The sequence below is a fragment of the Miniopterus schreibersii genome (genome assembly GCF_964146895.1).
Source record: "Miniopterus schreibersii genome assembly, chromosome: 10".
Lineage (NCBI taxonomy): Eukaryota > Metazoa > Chordata > Mammalia > Chiroptera > Miniopteridae > Miniopterus > Miniopterus schreibersii.
In genome coordinates, this window is record NC_138110.1 from 70,829,339 (window position 1) to 70,848,167 (window position 18,829).

Genomic DNA, 18,829 nt, shown 5'->3' on the forward strand with positions numbered 1-18,829 from the left:
AATACTAGAACTGAGAGGGAAAAGAACAGAATTGTTTCTATGACTACCAGAAAATGACCTTTCTAAGAGGGAAAACGATTCTACAGAACACAAGAAAAATTGCTTATCACATAAAGAATATCTTCGGCTTAACTTGGAGTCTGACCCGGGTGCCGGAGAGAGAGGCATCTGAGATCAGAATTACCAGCCCACTCAAAACTGAGCAATCTGGAATGATCCTTTCAATATGCAATCACTTACTGCAGCGGTGAGTCTGCCCACGGGGGATAAAGCATTTCAAGGAGTGGCCAAGCCGCCCTGGCTCACGGCCTCCACTTCTGTTTACTCCGTTACTCCCCACGCCCAGCCCTCCGCACCTTGCTGGGGAAAGCCTGACTGCCGCCCCATCTGTTCCTGTCTGCTCCCCTCGCTTGCACATGCGGGAAGACGCGCAGAATGAGCTGTGATTTTCCTGCTGAAATTTGAGGAAGGCAAAAGACACCCATGAAATGAGATAAATCTCATTTATAACTGACAATAAGCATCGACTGGAAGAAACTGGGACTATTTGGAGAGGCTGTGGAATCACAAGGAGAATGGCTCTAGGTACTGAACAGCAGGTGGAAGCAATGGAGCCAGGCTCCTCGGAAGGTACCTGTGACACACGGCTTTTCCGTTCCAAGTGCTCCCCGCTGGCCTCAGTGCCCTGATGCACAGTCCAGTGCGGTTCCCAAGCCCCACAGTGGTCCTCCCACTTCTTTTTCTTCAAGGCCCAGCTCAATGCTAAGCTCTCCGATAACCCAAAAAGGAACATCAATGTCCTTGGCCTTAAAGCTCCCCATTGAGATCCAAGGAAAGGTGAATGCTGGCAGGAGAATTGCTGTGGCTGAGCCCCTGGAATGTTCTGTTTCTTGGTCCTAAAGATCTAAGTGGAGTGCCTTCTGTGTCACCAGGACGCATGGGCACATGCCAGGTGTTCGTACACACAGGGGTCACTCCCATGGCTGCAGGCGTCATCACTGCCCTGCTCACTGGGTTGAACCAGGGCTTCATCTAAGCTCTATGCCATCCCCACAACCACGATGAGGTGCTCTGCTTAGAAGGCAGGCTGCAGACACTCACCAAATCCTAGAGTTTTGTTGTTGCCGAGTAACTTGGAAAACTGAGTCCCAACTTCTCATTTTATACACGAGAAATCCAAAGCCCAGAAAAATGAAAGGACTTGCCCAAAGCTATACTCCCCACCCCAAGATGACTGCCTTACAGGCCAGTCCTCTTTCACAAAGCCACTCAAATCCCTATTTCTGAACATCTTTAAGAGTTTTCATGGTTTTGCTTTGCCAAAGAGAATTGCAGCAAAATGTACATCTAAAATGCCCAGACTCTGCAACATTACCATTGCTGTCGGGTTGTTATGGAATTTGAAAGAAAATTAAATGAACATTTATCCAGATGCTAAGCAGCAAAACATAGTTTGGGTAGGAGTTGTTATAACCCATATGACAGAGAATACAGGACTTGGATTTTCACAGTATTTCTGCAGTTAGAGCAGAAATAGATATAGGAGGGGAGATGGACTTATTTTCTCAATTATGCAGATATGTTTGCTTTAGTGGGATAGAGATAAGCCTCAGTGCTCCTGGTATTTGCAGAAGGGAGTGTTCATCTGTTACCATGCATGGGGGGGTGGGGGGAGGGCACCAATCCACCTGCAGGTCAGAGAAAGAGCCCACCAGCAGTTTAGAAAGCTAACACTATGGACAAACCCAAACAGTGTACTTTGCTCTCTTCTCCTTCACTCACAGACAGGCGAGGTAAACTCAGTCAGAGAGAAAATTTGCTTCAGTCTTGGACTAAATATGGAGATCTGCTTGCACTTTCAAAGACTGAATGGAAAGTCTCCATGAGCAGGAGGCTGGCTTCAGAGCAGCTCATTTCTTACTGGTTTGCAGGTGGCCGTCTCTTAGCACTAAGATGACCACGAGTCTCATCAAGGTGTCAAGCTCAAGTACGGAGGCTTTGTTCCCCACTACAAAGTGGAAGATGTCATATGAAAAACAAACCAGCCTTAGCTAATAGAAAGAAAGTGTGATTACTTACGCAGACATTATATGCCCTTAAAGTCCTACAAGTTATGTGGTAGGGCAGTTTTGTAATTTGTTTTTCTCACAGCAAGAAGATTGGTGAAAAGCATTTAATTACAGGTAATCACATTTCATATAAAAACACTTGCAAAGGTTTAGTGTGGAGATTTATTCCACGTTTCACAGGCATGATAGTCGCTTTGCTAGACACCACCGTAATGCAAGCATAAGTGAAGAGATAACGCAGATTCTTAAAAACCCCTGGCCAACTGTTTTGTTAACTATCATTCAAGTATTTTGGTGTTGTTAATGCATTTGTGGGAGGACTCATTTTATATTAAGAGAATATTTCCCCCTCCCCAGGCTCCTAAGAACAAACTATGGATACAAAAATCAAAGGAGGGTTATACGTATGAAAATTAAAGGTGGGTTTCCCCCAAGTGTCAGATTCAGAAGCATCTGCCTTGCCCGGTGTGTATGGCATTAATTTCCTGCCGGTTTTCTATTGGAATGCCCCCCTGAGTCGCTTGAAATTGAAAATCAAGTCATGTTTTATTAATCAGCTCTAGGAAACAGTGGAAGAAAGAGGTGGCAGAGAAGTTTCTTTTTATGAAAAGTTTCTAATATCAACAAAGCCTAGGAAAAAAGTATATGCACAAATTTGGGCCATGAATCTGGGATTTTCATCTCAAAGAGTGTTTGTCCCCTACCATCTCCATGTCAGTTAAGTACCTCTCTCCCTGTAGGAGATATCTCTGGTTCCAAAATTTAGTGGCTTCAAAAGCAGACATTTATGATCTCAGAATTCCTGTGAGTCAGGGATTCAGGCCCAGCTTAGCTGCTCACCTGTGATCCAGGGTCTCTCTCAGGCTGCAGCTGAGTTTGACAGACAGGACTGCAGTCATCTCAAGGTGTGGCTGGAAGAGGACTGGCTTCCAGGTTCACTCACTTGGTTATGGGCAAGATTGCACGTCTCGCTGCAGGCTATTAGCTGGAGGCGCCCAAAGTTCCCTGTCGTATGGGCCTCTCCATGGGGCAGTTCACATATGGCAACTGACTTCATCAGAGCAAACAAGGGAGTAAAGCCAGATAGAGACTGTGAGTGAGACGAAATCCATGGTCTTTTGAAAACGGACCTCAGTGACATCCCATCACTTTTGCCATCTCCTATTTATTAAAAGCAAGTTACTTGCTTCATCCCACACTCAAAGGAAGGGGATGGCACAAAAGTGTGAATTCCAGGAGATGGGACCATTGAGGACCTTGCAGAAACTGCCTTCCATTGGTCGGGTACCTGAGCAGTCCTGTTTGTGTTGATGGTGGAGTTCCTTCCCCTTCACCACCTGGGTCCTTACTTTTCCAGATCTTGTTCATTTTGATTCTAGTATTTGTCTCCTCATGTTCATTCAAAATATGATACTCAGAGTCATATTTAAAAATTGCTGCCTCCCCTGCTTAAGAACTTGCAGTGGTTCCCTCATTCCTTGCCTCAACACAGGTATTGAGGAACTGCATACCTGGAATTAATCAACATTTCTTGCCCTTTGCTTTATAAACATTTGCAGCCAAATGGGACTGTTACTAGTCCTTGAGGCCTCCCCATGATATTTTTCCTCTCTGCTCAAGCCATTCCCTTGGCTAATACTGCCTTCCTCTTTTTTCTGGCTGCAAAAATTCTGGGTAAGCCACAAAAGCTTTCTGTGAACTGTCAAGGTGGACATGAGCCATATCTAGACCCTCATAGCATTTCATTATACGCCCATTATAGGATGATTGCATTCTTTCGCATATGTAATTCTCTGGGGGTACAACACATCCCTACTGCCCACTCTGCCTGCCAGAACAGAGTGAGGGGCTTGAGAGCGGGAAGAGTAACTTGCCCCCCTTCTACCCCATGGCATGTACTATAAGCCTTGCACATAGCACATGCTCGATAAAGTCTGGGACCTCAGAGAGTGTTGTCCTTTCCACATGCCCTCAGCACATTCGGGGAGACAGAGAAGATACTGCTATTTTCATTTTATAGATGAAGAAACTAAGACCCAGAAAGTTTACCTACTTACTGACAGCAGACAACAGCAGGGCCCGGACTAAATTCCCAAGTTCCAAGGTGTTGTCCAATCTTCCAAAGCCTCGGCCTCTACAAAGGAAGAGACTAGTTTGGGCTTCTCCATTTATACCTGGTTTTTTCTTTTCATTATAAAACCACCTAACTTGACCTGATTTTTAATGACATAATTCAGTCACTCAACAACCCCTGCATATAATAACGTCCTTACTCTTTGACTTATTTTTATTTCTCATTTTTTATTTTGTTTTACTGTTCTGATGTAAAGGAGGGAGTAGAACAGAGAGTTTTAATAAATAAATAAAGCGTCATGTGCAGGAGAAGAGCCTGGGTCTACAAGTTCTTATTACTCTGTGACTTAAACTTTTTAACTTACCCAAAAAAGCAGCTACAGGAAACCTGCTTTGAAATGTCACCTTGTGTGTCTCTTGCTGTCCCTTGATTCACTTGTGACCATGTGATGAAGTTATCATGCAGTTTGTGGCCTCCACAGGTCAAGAGGATTCTAGTGACCCCCAACACCTCTGCCATATGCCTTGGTTGGAACCACAGACATTTGTCAGGAAAGTGGGGTGTGTGTGTATGTGTGTGTGTGTGTGTGTGTGTGTGTGTGTGTGTGTGTGTAGGAGCAACTTAAAAGGGAGACTTAGGCGAAGGGGTAATTATTTCTCAAAACCCACTGTCCAGAACTCTGGAGGCAATATTCTGAGTGAAAAACAACTTTCAGCCGAGTCATGTTTGCACCTGGGAACTGGGAAAAGCATTGAAAGCTTCATAAAGGAGATGAAACTTGACCGTGGCAGGAAGTGACTTACAGCCCTGAGGCTCAGATGTATTGACATAAGGTGGTAGTGAAGTAGGAGAGAATTATGGTTTTCAAAAAGAAGTCGGATCCTGGTTTCTCTTTTATCTCAGTATGATGTGTGTGTCCTAGAATAGAATCCTCTAACCACAGTGTAATGGTGACATTCACACAACCGGCGTGGTCTGAATCCCTTGCTTTTGTGGGTCTGATGCTGAGGAACGTCCGAACTTCCTCTGTGACATGTTCATCATGGGTCAGTACTGTGGTCTCCAAACGCTGGGTAAACCCGATTTTCCAAGTTCCAGGTGGGCTCTGCGGGCGATGGCAGCAGCCAAAGAGCTGAAGGAATTACTGCAGCCACTGGGTTGCTTGGAGACTGGGGCTGTGGCTAAGGTTCATGTTAATGTTTCTTGGTGCATGACTTTGTCACAAACCTTTATGCTCTAGCATTTCTTCACCCAGTTCTCCTTCAGTCAGAACATTTCTGATTGCTCCCCTTGAACGAGGGGTCTGAAGACCATCAGCCAGTGATTATCCAAAACGCTGAGCATGAACCGCATAGCTGCTGTGTGAACTGACTTCGTGGGGCCAGGATCAACGGGAAAATGTGATATAAATTTGACAAACTGGTGGACGGTCATCTTAGCAGTGAAATGGCTATACTCCGTAGGGAGGTTTTTTGTTTTGTTTTTTAATGTAACACTTTGCCTGATGTGCTGCTTCGAAGTCACTCTCCGGAGGCTCTCGGGTTTAGTGAAAGCTCTCTCCATCGCTTCCCGGCAGGTAACTTCATAATCACGAGGCCATTGAACGTCACCTCTTGAGCCAGCTCCCATTACACTAATTTCTACCAGTTCTTCTCGTGTTCCCCGGGTTAACCGCGCTGATTTTGTTTCCCCTTTCAGTCTAGTTCTCTCCCCCGCCTTCACCCAAATCCCAGTGTTAGAGTAACAGCTTCAGGTATCGTCAGGGGATGTCCCCTGATGACTTCTGATGCCACTCCCTTGGTCTCAACTCCTGTTCGCCATGACCTGTTGTTTGGGGCAGGAGGAGCAGTGGAATAAGTATATTTTTATCTACAAAGCGTAGCACTGGCTTTGGATTTAATGTGGGGATCCAAATGGAAGGCAGGATAAAAGTATGTGATACAAGGAAGAGAGTCGATATACGTGAAAATGGTAGAAAGGGCTTTATTTCTTAAGCTGCTCGTGCAGGAGGAAAAGCTGTATATTCGGGCGAGATTGGCTAAACACAATGGGCCAAATTCGAGCCCCAAGTACGTGTGTCAGCCCATGAGCCCTGGAACGAATCTGTCTTTGCCTTTATCCAAATATTACTCATTGCTGCGTGGATTATTTTAGGATGATTTTTGAAAAGATAAATAAAATAAAGACATCGAGACGTGGAAGAAAGGCCAGGCTTCACAAGGAACAGGGCCCCGATGCTCTGCCGCTCGCCTCAGCTCCGAGAGGCGCCGCAGCAGGTGAGCGAGGGCCAGCGGCCAGCCTGCCCGTTCCCAGATGGCCCAGGACTTGGGAGTTGGCGCGGCCAGTCCAGGCCCAGGGCCCCCTGCCTCCCAGCCCTGGTCTGCCCAGGCCACTGCCCCGGGCGCGAAGCGGCGCAGGGCCGGCTCGAACCCCTCCGTGCCCTGAGCGCACGGGCGCGGCGGGACCACACGGAGGCCGTTCTTCTGCGGCACAGCAGTGATGCGTTCCAGGCAAACACACAATCTGGGTTGTTTTGGCCCAAAGGAAACATTTACAACCAAATTATACACCTCAGAAAATAAATGAGCTTTCGCTTTGGACGGAGACCCTGCCAGGCTCTTTATTATTTGCACCACAATCGTAAAGCGGGGTTTAATCTCTGCAGCGGAATGCCGCCGGGTTGGCCAACTGGCAGGCTCGGGCGGCCCGAGTGGGGACGCTTGGCCCTCTAGGTCGCACAATGGGCGACGGGGAAGCACTTCTGCGTCAACATTCTTCTCAGGCTCCATCATTTGGGGGCTTTGTGCTTTTTGTTTCCTGGCGTGTTCATTGCAACTTCAAAGCAGACCGCTTTTTTCATTCTCTTTTCTTTTATTCTCATTTTTGAAAATTCCTGGGACCTTCCAGAGAAAGACTTAATGCAATGTTTCCTTTCTCAATTGATGGAAATCCAGGAGCAGGTCCAAGAAAGTCTATAATGAATTTCCATTGATCGCTAGAAGGGGAATGGGATATAAAAGCTCAGAGAGAACAGAGGTACAGGGTTTATCGAGCAAGTTCTTTTTTTCTATTTTCACAAGGGAATCAGGTGATTTAAACCTGCTGGGACCCCGTAGATATGGCAGCCAGGAGGTTTCTGGGGTGGTCTGGGGTTCAAATACTTTATACCATGATCAGATTGGGGGCTGAGTAACGTATCCTGATTGGGGTTTTGGATTAAGGAGGTCATCCTACCAGCCTCTGAGTACGTGACCAGTACTTTTAGCTCGGAAACTCTCTCAGAAAGGCTCAGGGGATTAAGTTTACAGAAAATTTTTCAGTTACACTGAAGATGTCAGGATGAAGTCCTTGTGGGCACATAGAGCTTCAGACAGCCGAGCAAGAGCCACTAAGGTGTGGGGGCAAGACTTCGGTGCTCACTGACAGGGCCAATCATGGCAACACAGCTGAGAATCCTGAGCGGTTCCCAAACTTTGCTGCACTTGGGAGTCCTTTAGGGATCTTTGAAAGCATGGTGCCTGGATCCTACCCCAGACGCCCTGATTAAATGGCTTGGGGTGTGACCTGGGCATCAAGGAGAAGCGACAGAGCTTGGGAACTGCTGCTGGAGGCTATAAGCTCCGTGAGGGCAAGGACTGTACCTGTCTCCTCAACACTGTATTCCCAGCCCTCAGAATGGAGTAATTGGCTCTCCTTAATTGTATGTTGGATGGGGAAATGAATAAAGGTCCTGAAGCTCATCTGCCCTCACACCATCAATGTGAGTTCCAGCTCATTAGATGATTTCAGCTCGTAAATATTTGGGGTGGTGTAGGGTGGAGTGTGGCCTAAATCCCAGGTCTTCTCTGCCCCCACCTATTTTACCCTCTGATTTTCTCTACTTAAAATATCCTTAGAATGATTTTATAACCTCTTCATAAACCACTTTTAATATTTATGGCCTGGCAATCTCATAACTCAGGGCCGCTGATGGCTTTGCATTTTCCATAGTGGGGAATGCATCCCTGAGCTGCCCTGCCCCTTGGGTTTCCCTGTCCCTCTCTGTGATGCAGTAGCCCCCACCCCTTTGTCCCAGTTTCCAGTTCTGCAGTTTCAGTTACCCGCAGTCAACCGTGGTCTGAAAATATCAAACGGAAAATTCCAGGAATAAACAATTCATATGTTTTAAATTGAGCGCCCTTCTGAGTAGCGTGATGAAATCTCACTCTGTCCCGCCTGGGACGTGAATCATCCCTTTGTTCAGCATCTCCAAGCTGTACGTACAATACAATAAGGTATTTTGAGGGAGACCACATCCACAGAGCTTCGCTTACAGTATATTATCATTATTGCCCTATTTTATTATTAGCTGTTATAATCTCTTACTGTCCCTAATCTATAAATTAAACTTGGTCACAGGTATGCATGTATAGGAAAAACATAGCTTGTCTAGGGTTTGATGCTCTCCCCAGTTCTGGGCATCCACTAGGGGTCTTGGAACTATCCCTGTGGATAAGGGGGGATGACTGCACTTTAATTATTTGGAGGTGGATGAGCCCATCCCTTGCCAGCGGTGCCGTGGGGCGTCCCTCACTCAGCAGTTGGAGGCCCAGCACTTGTTCCTTTCTTCTGATGCTGGAGTTTTCCATTTCCCACCCCTCGCCTCCATCCCACCTCACCCCTCTCCTACAGACACTGAGTCCTGGCAGTGGATAAGTCAGCTTTGATTGTAAAAATGTTTATGGAGACTGTCAGTTCTTAACCTTAAAACTGAACCATGCTGTTTGTATTTTTCCGAGTGACGGAGAGTGTGAAGGACTAATGAAAATGGAGCGTGAAGAGATCAAACACGCGTCGTGGGATCTTTGTTCAAGACCTGGAACGGGGGACATCGCCTGGGCGGGGGGAGGGGGGGGATTCCGGGGAATGGGATCTTCTGTTCGTGGGCTCAAGGCCTGAGATCATGATCTGGCAGCGGATAAAGCAAGGCGCGAGGGGAGCGAGGGAACCGGCAGCGCCATGCAGGAGGGAGGCATCTTAGGGCGCTTTTCTTTCTCTTTGGAAAGCAAAAAACATATTTCCTTTGGTCGGAGAGGGAGCAGGGCTACTTGTAAGAAACTCTTGTCTTCTGACCTTCGCGAGTCTTTGAAAAGCCAGGGTTTTGAAAGAAGCCGTTGGTATGTTTGCATTCGTGTCTGCTGGAGAGCTCCTTGCGTCTCTGTGCCGTCTCCACAGGCCAGAGCGCTGGGGAAGGTGAGCCGCGCGCTCGGTGACCGGACACCCAGAGCTTTGCGTAAAAACGAGTTGGGCTCCATGGCAAAACCCGTCTTTCTACCTGCAGACGTGGGGAGTGAATGGGAAAGTGCGAGCAAGGGGCGTTTTCATGGACTGAGGCATAAATTTGCTGGAGGAGAGCGAAGCTCTGGTTGGTGCATGAGCTGGCCCGTGTGGCTTGTTGGAAGAGAGCGTTTTCTTGGGCTGGATTCCTGGCAACAGTTGACCCTGTCTCCAGAGCCTTCAGACATGCACCAGGGTGCCGTCCCTGGAAGAACATGGGGCAGGTGTGCAGAGGAGTTGCAGGCTGGGTGCTGGTCAGGGTGTGCCTGGAGTAGGCACACGGGACATTTGGTTTTGGTGGAGATTGCCGTGCCTATGCTGGGAACAAATAGATTTTGTGTCTTCAACTTCATACATGAGTCATTGCTTTAATCTCTTTGAAAACTACAAGTTGGATGCAGGACAGTTTGAGATTTATCCTTGCTGATGGATTTGCTGTGTGTGGTGGGGGCTTTATGGGTCCCAGGGAGACTTCAGGTTTAAAAAGGAGCCGTCTTCAAACCATAGGAATAGTCACTTGGCTATTTGGGGCACCTGGAGGGAACTCTTGGCCCAACTCTTTCCTCCGTCTTCCACATCTTTCTTCGCACTTCTCCCACAGACCGATGGATCATTTCTCCTCTCTCGGGCCTTCCCTCATCTTCCGCCAGTCCTCTGAGCTAGAAAAGTTTGTCCAGCAGCCAACCAGGACCCAAGCGTGCCCTTCCTCATGGGCCTGCGTGGCTTTTCCAGAGACAGACGGTGAGGGAGCAATCAGTTAGAAACCCTTTGCCACCCCTTAGGGACCCTTGCTACCTGAGCAAGTGTGACAAGGCTAGACTATACTAATGCTGGGACAAGCAGGAAGTCTCCTAGTTCGCCCTCCAACTTAGGGTTTTTGTCTTTTCACCTCATGTGTTGATCTCTAATGTCATCTGACACAGCAGCAGCTTCCTTCACCCAGGGACCCTGGAATGTGAGGAGCTCTGCCCTCCTCTTCAGTGTCCTCATTGTGGGGATCCCTGAGAAGCGAGGTGACTCCCCAGGCCGGACTGCATGCCTTGGGGGCTCATTTGCTATTTACTTGGTTACATTTCCCCAAGATAAAAAGCACAGAACCATTTCCTGGAAACCTTTCCCTTTGCTAAAGTACCCTGGGAATAATAGCTTCTTAACTGTTAGGACCAAGGTTCTCAGATGGTAGCCCCCATCAGAATCACCAAGAGGGCTGGATAAACCACAGGCTGCTGGGTCTGACCCCACAGACTCTGATTCTGCTGAGGGCCTGAGAATCAGCTTTTTAGCAGGTGCCCAGGTGACACTGATGCTGCTGGTCCGAAGACCTCACTTTGAGAATAGCTAGGTTAAAGCAATAACTCAGCTTTATTACCAGGTTTCTATGAGTTTGTTTAGGAAAGAGAAGACACTTAGGAGATCTTAAAATTAAAAATTAAAACTGAAATTAAACACACATTCATATGTGTATATATAAATATGTATGTATATTTATATACATGTAAATATATACTTGTATATATGTTTTTATGTACACAAATATACACTTATATATACTTGTATACACATACTTATAGGTATGTGTGTATATATAAATATGTATGTAAATATATGTAAATGAATTGAGAGAGAGATGTCTTTGAATTGACCTTGTCCCAGGTGCTCTCTGTGGCCTGGTCCTCTCCAGAAGACAAAAAGATTAGGTTTTAGGTGCTGGGGGGGAAAAGAGAGAGGGAACATGCTAATTAATGCCAGTCAGAGCACTTGAGGAACAAATATTTATAAAATCAGTTGGGAAAATAATGAAGAAGTAAGTTTGTAAGTGGAAAACAAAACTGGTTAATGTCCTGTTGGGCAATAAGACAGTATTGCTGCTCTTTCTTTCTAGTTTTATATAATTGATATATAACATCACAAAAGTTTAGGGTGCACAACATAATGATTTAATATATGTATTTATTGTGAAGTGAACACCGCAATAGATTTAGTTAGCATCCGTCACCTCATATAATAACAATTTTTTTCCCTTCTGCTGAGAACTTAATGAATTCTCGTTTCAACTGGACAAAAGCACATGTATTTCTACAGGATGAAAAATCTACTGGTGAGCATGTAACTTTTAGTCTGGGCCCTAATCAATAGTAAATAATAAACAAAACGAGGGTACATACATTCTCCTAGAGAATTAAATAACCTTGGACAGGCCTGCATACTGTGCCCCAGGATGAACTGATAAACTTGCATCACCCTTTGGCTTTATTTTCAAGTTTTGGAGAGTTTGTCTTAACAAGTGGCAGTCTCTTCCCAGCAGAGCACCTGGCACAAAGCAGACACCCAGTGTTTGTTGAGTGAATCCACACGTAGAACGAGCACCCCAACCATTTATAAAGAAGGTTAGTGAAGCCAAGTCAAAGGCCCACAGTCACCTTGGCTGCCAGCTTTTCAAGCAGAGATCAAACGGTTTCCATGGAGAGAACAGAACAGCAGCCCAAATAGGAACAATCTGTACAGGCAGATGGGAAAGGGAGCCGGTGCTGGTGGCTACAGCTTTCTCTTCACCTCAAGTCATAGCTGGTCTAGGACAGCTCTATAATTGTTTTATGGTGTCAGTAGGGGTTCCCTAATAAATGAGCATTACTAGTTTCTGGCAGCCCACAGGGCTGTACAGGTGCCTCATGAAAGTGTGAAGGAGAACTGTTAAGGCTCCACTCAGAATATTTGAAAAACTGTCAGTGGAACTGTTAACAAAGCAGCACATGTAAATGACAGAAACAGTGTGTGTTGTGGGGGAGGGGTGGGTTCCAACAGACTCTGCACAGCTTGGAGTCAGCAGGTGGAAGGAGAAGAGAAAGGAGAAGATAGAGTTCTGGTCATTGAAGATGGTCATTACATTTTATGCATTTAGAACTATCAGGTTTTGTTTAATCTCCCATCCTCAATTTGATGTTTTCAGCATTTGGGATAAGGGTATTTTTAATTGTTGGAAAATAATTTCTCCAGAACAAGTGTCTCTAGAAGATTTTAGTCCTAGGATGTTGGAACCTGATGGATTGAAAGGTTTCCTGCAGTTCCCATTCTTTCTCACCGTGCCCATTTCACAGGAGAAATAACTGAGGTCCTGTATCAGTTAGTTTTTGCTGTGTAACAAACCACTCTGAATGCATTAGCTTAAAACCACACACATTTATCATTCCTCAGGGTTCTATGGGTCAGCTGGGTGGCTTTTCTAGTCTAGGTTGGCTCAGCTGGGGCTAAATGGCCTAGGATGGTCTAGGGTGGTCTTGGATGGTCTCCATTTGAGTGACTGGTCATTAGCTGCTGGTTAGTCTGGGATAGACTGTCCTTGTTTCATATGTCTCTTATTACCCAGTAGACTAGCCCAGGCCTTTTCACACAGGAGTCTCAGGATTCCAAAGAGCAAAAAAAATAGGCAAGCCTCAATGAGCAAGCACTTGTTGGTGTTTACTGTTGTTACTGGCCACAGTAAGTCATGTGGCCAAGTGCAAAGACAGTGTGGGAACTAACTACCCAAGGCATGAATATTTAGGGAAAGAGAATTTGTGGACACTTTTGCAAACCAACCTGCCACAGGGGCAAATGTGCAATAAGGTGCCTAAGCTTACAGAACTAGGTAAGGGCAATGCTGAGACATAGACCAGGCCCCATGCCTCCTGCCCAGGCCCCTCCCACAATACCATGAGCCCTTCTCCAGGATTCCAAGGTCCAGTTCTCTTTAAACCTATTTTAGAGATACTGGAGCAGAGAGATTTGTGGTAGGTTTCAATGAGGAGTCTTGGGTGCTGAGATAAGTCCATCTTCTTAATTAAAATAATAAGCTGGGCAAGGGTCCCCAGGCCCACCCCCACTCCCCCAGGTCAACCTCTGAACTTTGCCATCCCATGCTCTCTGGCTTCCTTCCAGGCTCTGCCTTCCGACAGCGGTACACCAGCCTTGACCTAGGCCTTGGGCTCCCCGCATTCCATGTGGGGAGATACAGAATCACTGCAGGAGCTCTTAGCTCCCTGGGTCTCCTGGTCCTGGTCGACACGCTCCCCTCTGACCAAGGGAGAGCTTAGAGAGTTGGGCCATTCGGGCACGCTAATAATTTGGTGCCTCTTCGACTTAAGTGCTGGAAAATGGGTCCCAGAGCATTACCATTCTGTTTTCTTTGCCAGAAACGGAGAAAGCGCGACTTGAAAAATCCTCAGTAATCCATAGTTCTCAAATCTTTGCTCACAGTTTGATTTAGGAGGCTGAGCTCTCCATGGCCAAGGAGCTAGGACCAAAGCCCCCTAGTGGCCACCCTGTTCTTCATCGCCCAGAGCAAGAAAGCTCTGCCCTCTGATTCAAATACACCCCCTCCCCCGACAAACCCTCAGCACACTCTCGAGGAGGGTTTATCGCACACCCCAAGAGATCTATTAAAGTGCTCCTTCTAGGCAAGCCCACCATTTCCCCTGAGAAGAGTTCTGGAAAATACAATTTTTTCATCCTTGTACATTTACAAAGATGTTTTACGTGATGAGTAGTTTTCTTTGGCCAGTGTGGCTTCCCACCCTTGTATTCTACTTCTTACATGTTTTCTTAGACTTGAAAGACTAGTTCATGTTTCCTCTCTGTTCATTCTTTAGCCTCACAGGACATAAAGGAAATGGGTCCTGGAGACTTCCCACTCTGTTTTCTTTGCCAGCAGCGGAGAAAGCACAACTTGAAAAATCACCAATAACGCGCACATTTTCAAGATCAAAGCTGTTTACAGAAGTATCCCAGGCCAGCCCATGGGGTGTTGACTCCCATTTAGTCAGCCCGCCCCAAGCGCCTTCAATTAAGTAAGGAGCACAGGGGTGGGTGGCCCCACTCGTGGCCCCTTCCCCAGTGGAGCCAGCTCCCTGCCCAAATGCAAGGAGTTGACCAGTCTTCATTTCTTCTAAAGTAGCCACTGGGATCATAAGCAGGGTCATTCCCAAGCCCTAAAATAAACATTCTTATGACACATCCTGCCACTGTAACGAGAGATTCCTCAGCTATTAGTCAGGCTTTCAACAGAAGGTTCCATTGCCAGCCAAGACGCAACCCTCCTGCATTCTTCACCCATGATGTGCCTGTGTCACTAGCTCCCAGAGTTGGCTTCCAGGTCCCACAGCAAAGACTGAAGCGCATTTCTGGCCACTTCCCCTCTGCCAGGAATTTGCATTTTCACCCCAGCTTTAAAATAGAGCCCTTGCTATTTGCTCTCTCCCTGCTGCCCTCCTGAGAGTGGCTCCGTCCCGCCCAGGTAGCGAGCGGGAGGTGGCCAGCCTCGCTCTGTGTATTTAACGCTGCACGGTTCCCCCCACGGCCCCTGCGTACTTCTTTCCAGAACAAGCTCCCCCAACCCACTGCCACTCCTAGGGTGATGGTCCTGATCCCTAAGAACGAGCGTGCCCCCTGAGAAAGCAGAGCTTACGGTCTGAAACTCATTTTCCTCTCTCTCCTGGTTTCTCTTCCTAGGGGCCCTTGCTCCCCAGTCATGTGTAAAGATGATCAGTGCGCCCTTTTATTTTATCTCCCCAAACGGAGAAACGTTTGCTCTTCCCTTTGAAACACCACCAGTGGCATTCTTGAACTTATTTTTAGACATGTGGAAGTGTTCCAGACAAAAATCGATGCCCGGCGCAGATAAAACCCTGAGTGTGTTTATCGTGGGTAGGAGAAAACAGTGTTTTAATGTGGAAGGAGCGCAGCCATATGCCTGGGTGCAGTATGGCTTCCTTTAATCTGGAAAAAGGAAACAAGCATTGTCGATAATAATATGCAGATGTCCAGCCCCAAATGAGGACATATTGCTAATTAGCTATATTGTTAGTATGTTTTAAGGAGGGAGGCTGCAGTGACGTTAATTATAATCTCTGTTGTTTGTTGTTCAAAGTCTATGAGACCAAAAGCATTGCTAATAATATCTTCTTTAATATCTTCAATAGAGGATTCCCGGATTTTTTTTTTTCTTTAGAATCCCACATAAAAGCCACATGAGGGGTAATGAGGCCTATAGCCTGAGTCTAATTAAAATAAAATCTAACTAGGCCTGTGGCCATCATTATCATCAACTAGTACTTATTGGGTGCCTCCTGAACTGGTGGAATTGGAGGGTGTGGGGTTTGAGATTGCAGATACGGCCTGTTCTTTGCCCTCCAGAAATCTGCCATCCCGTCTGCCTCCAAGAAGTCTGCCTGGTTGTGTTAATGTGGGAATACTTACCACAGCTTTTTTTTTTCCAAAGCACTAAAACTGTCCTAGCCAGCCACAATTTGTTACTAGTTTGTGCCTCTTCTGGAGGTTCTGGAAGTGGTCAGATCAGGCCTGTTTTCACACACCAGCCTTTGGTTGGTGTCTGCAGAACAGGGCAGGTGGGTTCTGCAGACTGAGACAGCGATGCTGAGCACGCTTTTCCCAAAGATGGATGCCATCACCCATTTCCCAACTTGATCTCACCCCTGGGGCTGATCACCCTAATTTGCCCTGTGGCTTGGTTCTCCAAAGATCCCCTCCCGCTCCTTCTGCCTGTGCCAAATGACTAGCCGGGAGCTCTGACCATTGTGACCACTTTGACCTAGATGTGGCTGTGGTGATCCACCTTGGTCACAAGGATGGCCAAAATGAGCAGCTCCAGCCAGGCAGTGGCTGAAGGCAGTGGTTGGGCAGCCTTGGTCCTGGGCCAGTGATGTCCTGGGGAGAAAGGACATAAACAAGAAAGAACCTGGGCTTGTCATCTTAGAAACTGTACCCAGTCTACAGATGAGAGATTTTCTCTTTTAGTTCATCTTGGCAGAGCTTTCCCAGGGGTATTGAGGGCCAACTGTTGAGAACAAAGGAGGAGGGAAGAGCTCCCAGCACAGACAGCTTCAGCAAGCCTCCAAATGACCCAGGTTTATGCCACCAGGGAAGTGGTGGCCTAGCGGAAAAGTCACAGCACACTGTAATGGAAAGCTTTCAGGTCAACAGCGGGTGGGTCAAGATGTTGTAGTGTTGGGCCTGGCATCTATGTTATTTACCTCAGTGATAGTGATCTCTTACTAAGACAGCAGAGTGGCCTAGATCCTAACACCCACTCCATTCCAGCTTTGATATCCTCTGGGTCCCTACACCAAGCCAAGCCAGGTCTTGGGGAGTCTGCACCCGCCATGTCGTTTCACCTGCAGTATTTACTGGCCTACCTCCCACTCTGCTCTTTCCTCTCCATCTGCTTCAATCTCAGCTCAAATATTACTTCCTCGGGAAAACCTTCCTTTCTTTTTAATACCAGTGTTCAAAGGAATTGAGTATTATAATTATCTACCTTGAATGGAGACAATAGTTTTTCTGTTTTTCTCTCTTTTGTGAGTATCATAGGCTCAGAGGTTTTCACAGATTCAATGTGTGGTGGTCAACTACAAACTTCTTGTTTTGATGCCCAAATTTTCTAATCTTCGTGCAGTGGGGCCCCTTCAAGCTGGCTCCTATGATCTTTAAAGAGGACACTGTTAGTCACTGGAAGCTTCCTTGCCTTCTGCTACAGTAAAGTATCCCAAACTCACCTATGCTTTCCTTCCCAAGCTCTGGAATCAGCCATTTATTTCTCCAAGGAGCTCTGGTTCCTTTTAGCAAGGGCAAACTCCTTGAAATTTAAGGATAGTATTTTAGGACAAATTAAAGGAAATATTACATTGCACGGTGAGTAATAGACTTGAGTTATGCAATGTATAGATGCTGAAACTGAGAAGATTGGCATGAGCTATCAGGAAAGTTAGCCGCAGAGCTGAGCATCTGTCTGTAGCCGGCTGCCCCTGTGAAGTTCACCGTGATTCTCTAACTGCCCGGTCAGCACCTCATCAGCTGGGGGTTGTGTCCCATTGCCAGGAGCAGGGAACTCCGCTTGGAGTCACTTAGCTACACAGGGCTTCTCCCTTTTTTACTGAGAGTCAGAGTTAGAGTCACAACAGGGAACGATACTGGTGCTGTAGCATTGTCACGATTAACATGAACGTTGATGATAAAGGTAAAAGTTCAGAGGTCACCATTCCAGGACTGGTAAGATGGCTCTACGATGCCATCAGAGACCCAGGCCCCCCCATCTTTCCCTCCTGCCACCTTTAGAGGATAGCCTTCATCCTCGTGCCTGCCGGCTGCCTCCTTCCATTCGAGCATTTGTACCCACATTTCAGGCAGAAGGTGGAAGGGAGAAAGGCAGAGGCAAACTGACTCCGCCTCCCATTCAGCAGGGCCACCCAGCACCCTCCACTTACATCTCATTGGGCAGGACTGTGTCACATGGTCACCTCTGGCTGCAATGGATGCTGGGAACTGTAGTTTTAACTGGGCACTTTGCCACCTAAAACAAACAGTAAGAAAAAAGGGAATGCATATTGGGTAGGCAACTGCAGTGTCTGCCACAATATTATTGACATTTTATTAAGAATTTAATCCTATTTTAGATAAGAATAAGCTATGAAATAATGGAGGGATAGGAGCTATGCACAAAGATGGGGAGCGTCAGCAGTAGCTGGCTAATTTGGCCACTGTATCAACCATATAATAGCCTCAGTTCTTCTGTTTCTCTTGTTATTGGCAGCCACGGCTCTCAAATTAGAGTTGCAGAGAAAACATTACTACTGGAGCTATAGCACTGTCACAGATTAAAGATCAACCCAAAGACACATTGTGGGTAAAGAAATATTTTCCTAAGCTAAGCAGACCCCCCTCGTGTCACTTGAATTCAGGTGAAATGAATCCTGCAGCACTTTGGGGAGGATGGTGACATTGCTTTTCTTCAATTCTCAGACTTGCCTAAGTATTGTCTCCAAGGGAGGACATTTGCTTTCCTGAATGAGACACAAACTATTTAAATCTTTACTCTGAGATCTACCCTTCCTGAGAACCTTCACTCTGCTAGTGTAATTTAAGCGGGCCACTCATGAGTGAGCTCAGTGAGAAATGAGTGATGTCCATCAGTGAAGACCTCCACTGGGGCCTCTATAAAGAAAATATGCAGTGTGTCCTTAAGAAAGTATGAAAAGACCTTTTCCTGCATTGTTAGTGGATCCTGCCTGCCATCTCCCGCCCTAGATTTAAAGTCAAGATTATCAAAATAATGGCCACTCCAGAATCCTGTTACTGATGAAATAAAGTTGAGTTTCATTTTGTGTGAGCCATGATAAGACACCTTCCCCATCCTAGGACTTCCAGTCTCTGAAGATTTGGGGGACATGCCACTCTAGCTAGCCAAGGTTTCTAGATAAACATGTTTGGTCGAGATGCAAGGGTATTCAGATATTCAGAGATTGTGATTAGCATTTCTTTATTACTTCCCATCTTTCAAATCCTTTAGAAACACTGAGCTTGGAGTGGGGGAGGGCGGGCA

General features: G+C 46.6%; 2 protein-coding genes across 2 annotated transcripts in view; one reads left to right on the forward strand and one right to left on the reverse strand.

Moving 5' to 3' along the window:
- ISM1 (isthmin 1) overlaps nt 1–18,829 on the forward strand; it is a 56,061-nt gene that overhangs the window by 12,705 nt on the left and 24,527 nt on the right. The window lies entirely within an intron of this gene.
- TASP1 (taspase 1) overlaps nt 4,174–18,829 on the reverse strand; it is a 271,602-nt gene continuing 256,946 nt past the window's right edge. The window contains exons 14-15 of the mRNA XM_081148213.1: nt 17,715–17,800; nt 4,174–4,203 (exon numbers count right to left, since the gene is read on the reverse strand). Of these exons, the coding sequence (XP_081004339.1) occupies nt 17,744–17,800 (57 nt within the window). The 3' untranslated portion in view covers nt 4,174–4,203; nt 17,715–17,743. The remainder of the gene's footprint in view (nt 4,204–17,714; nt 17,801–18,829) is intronic.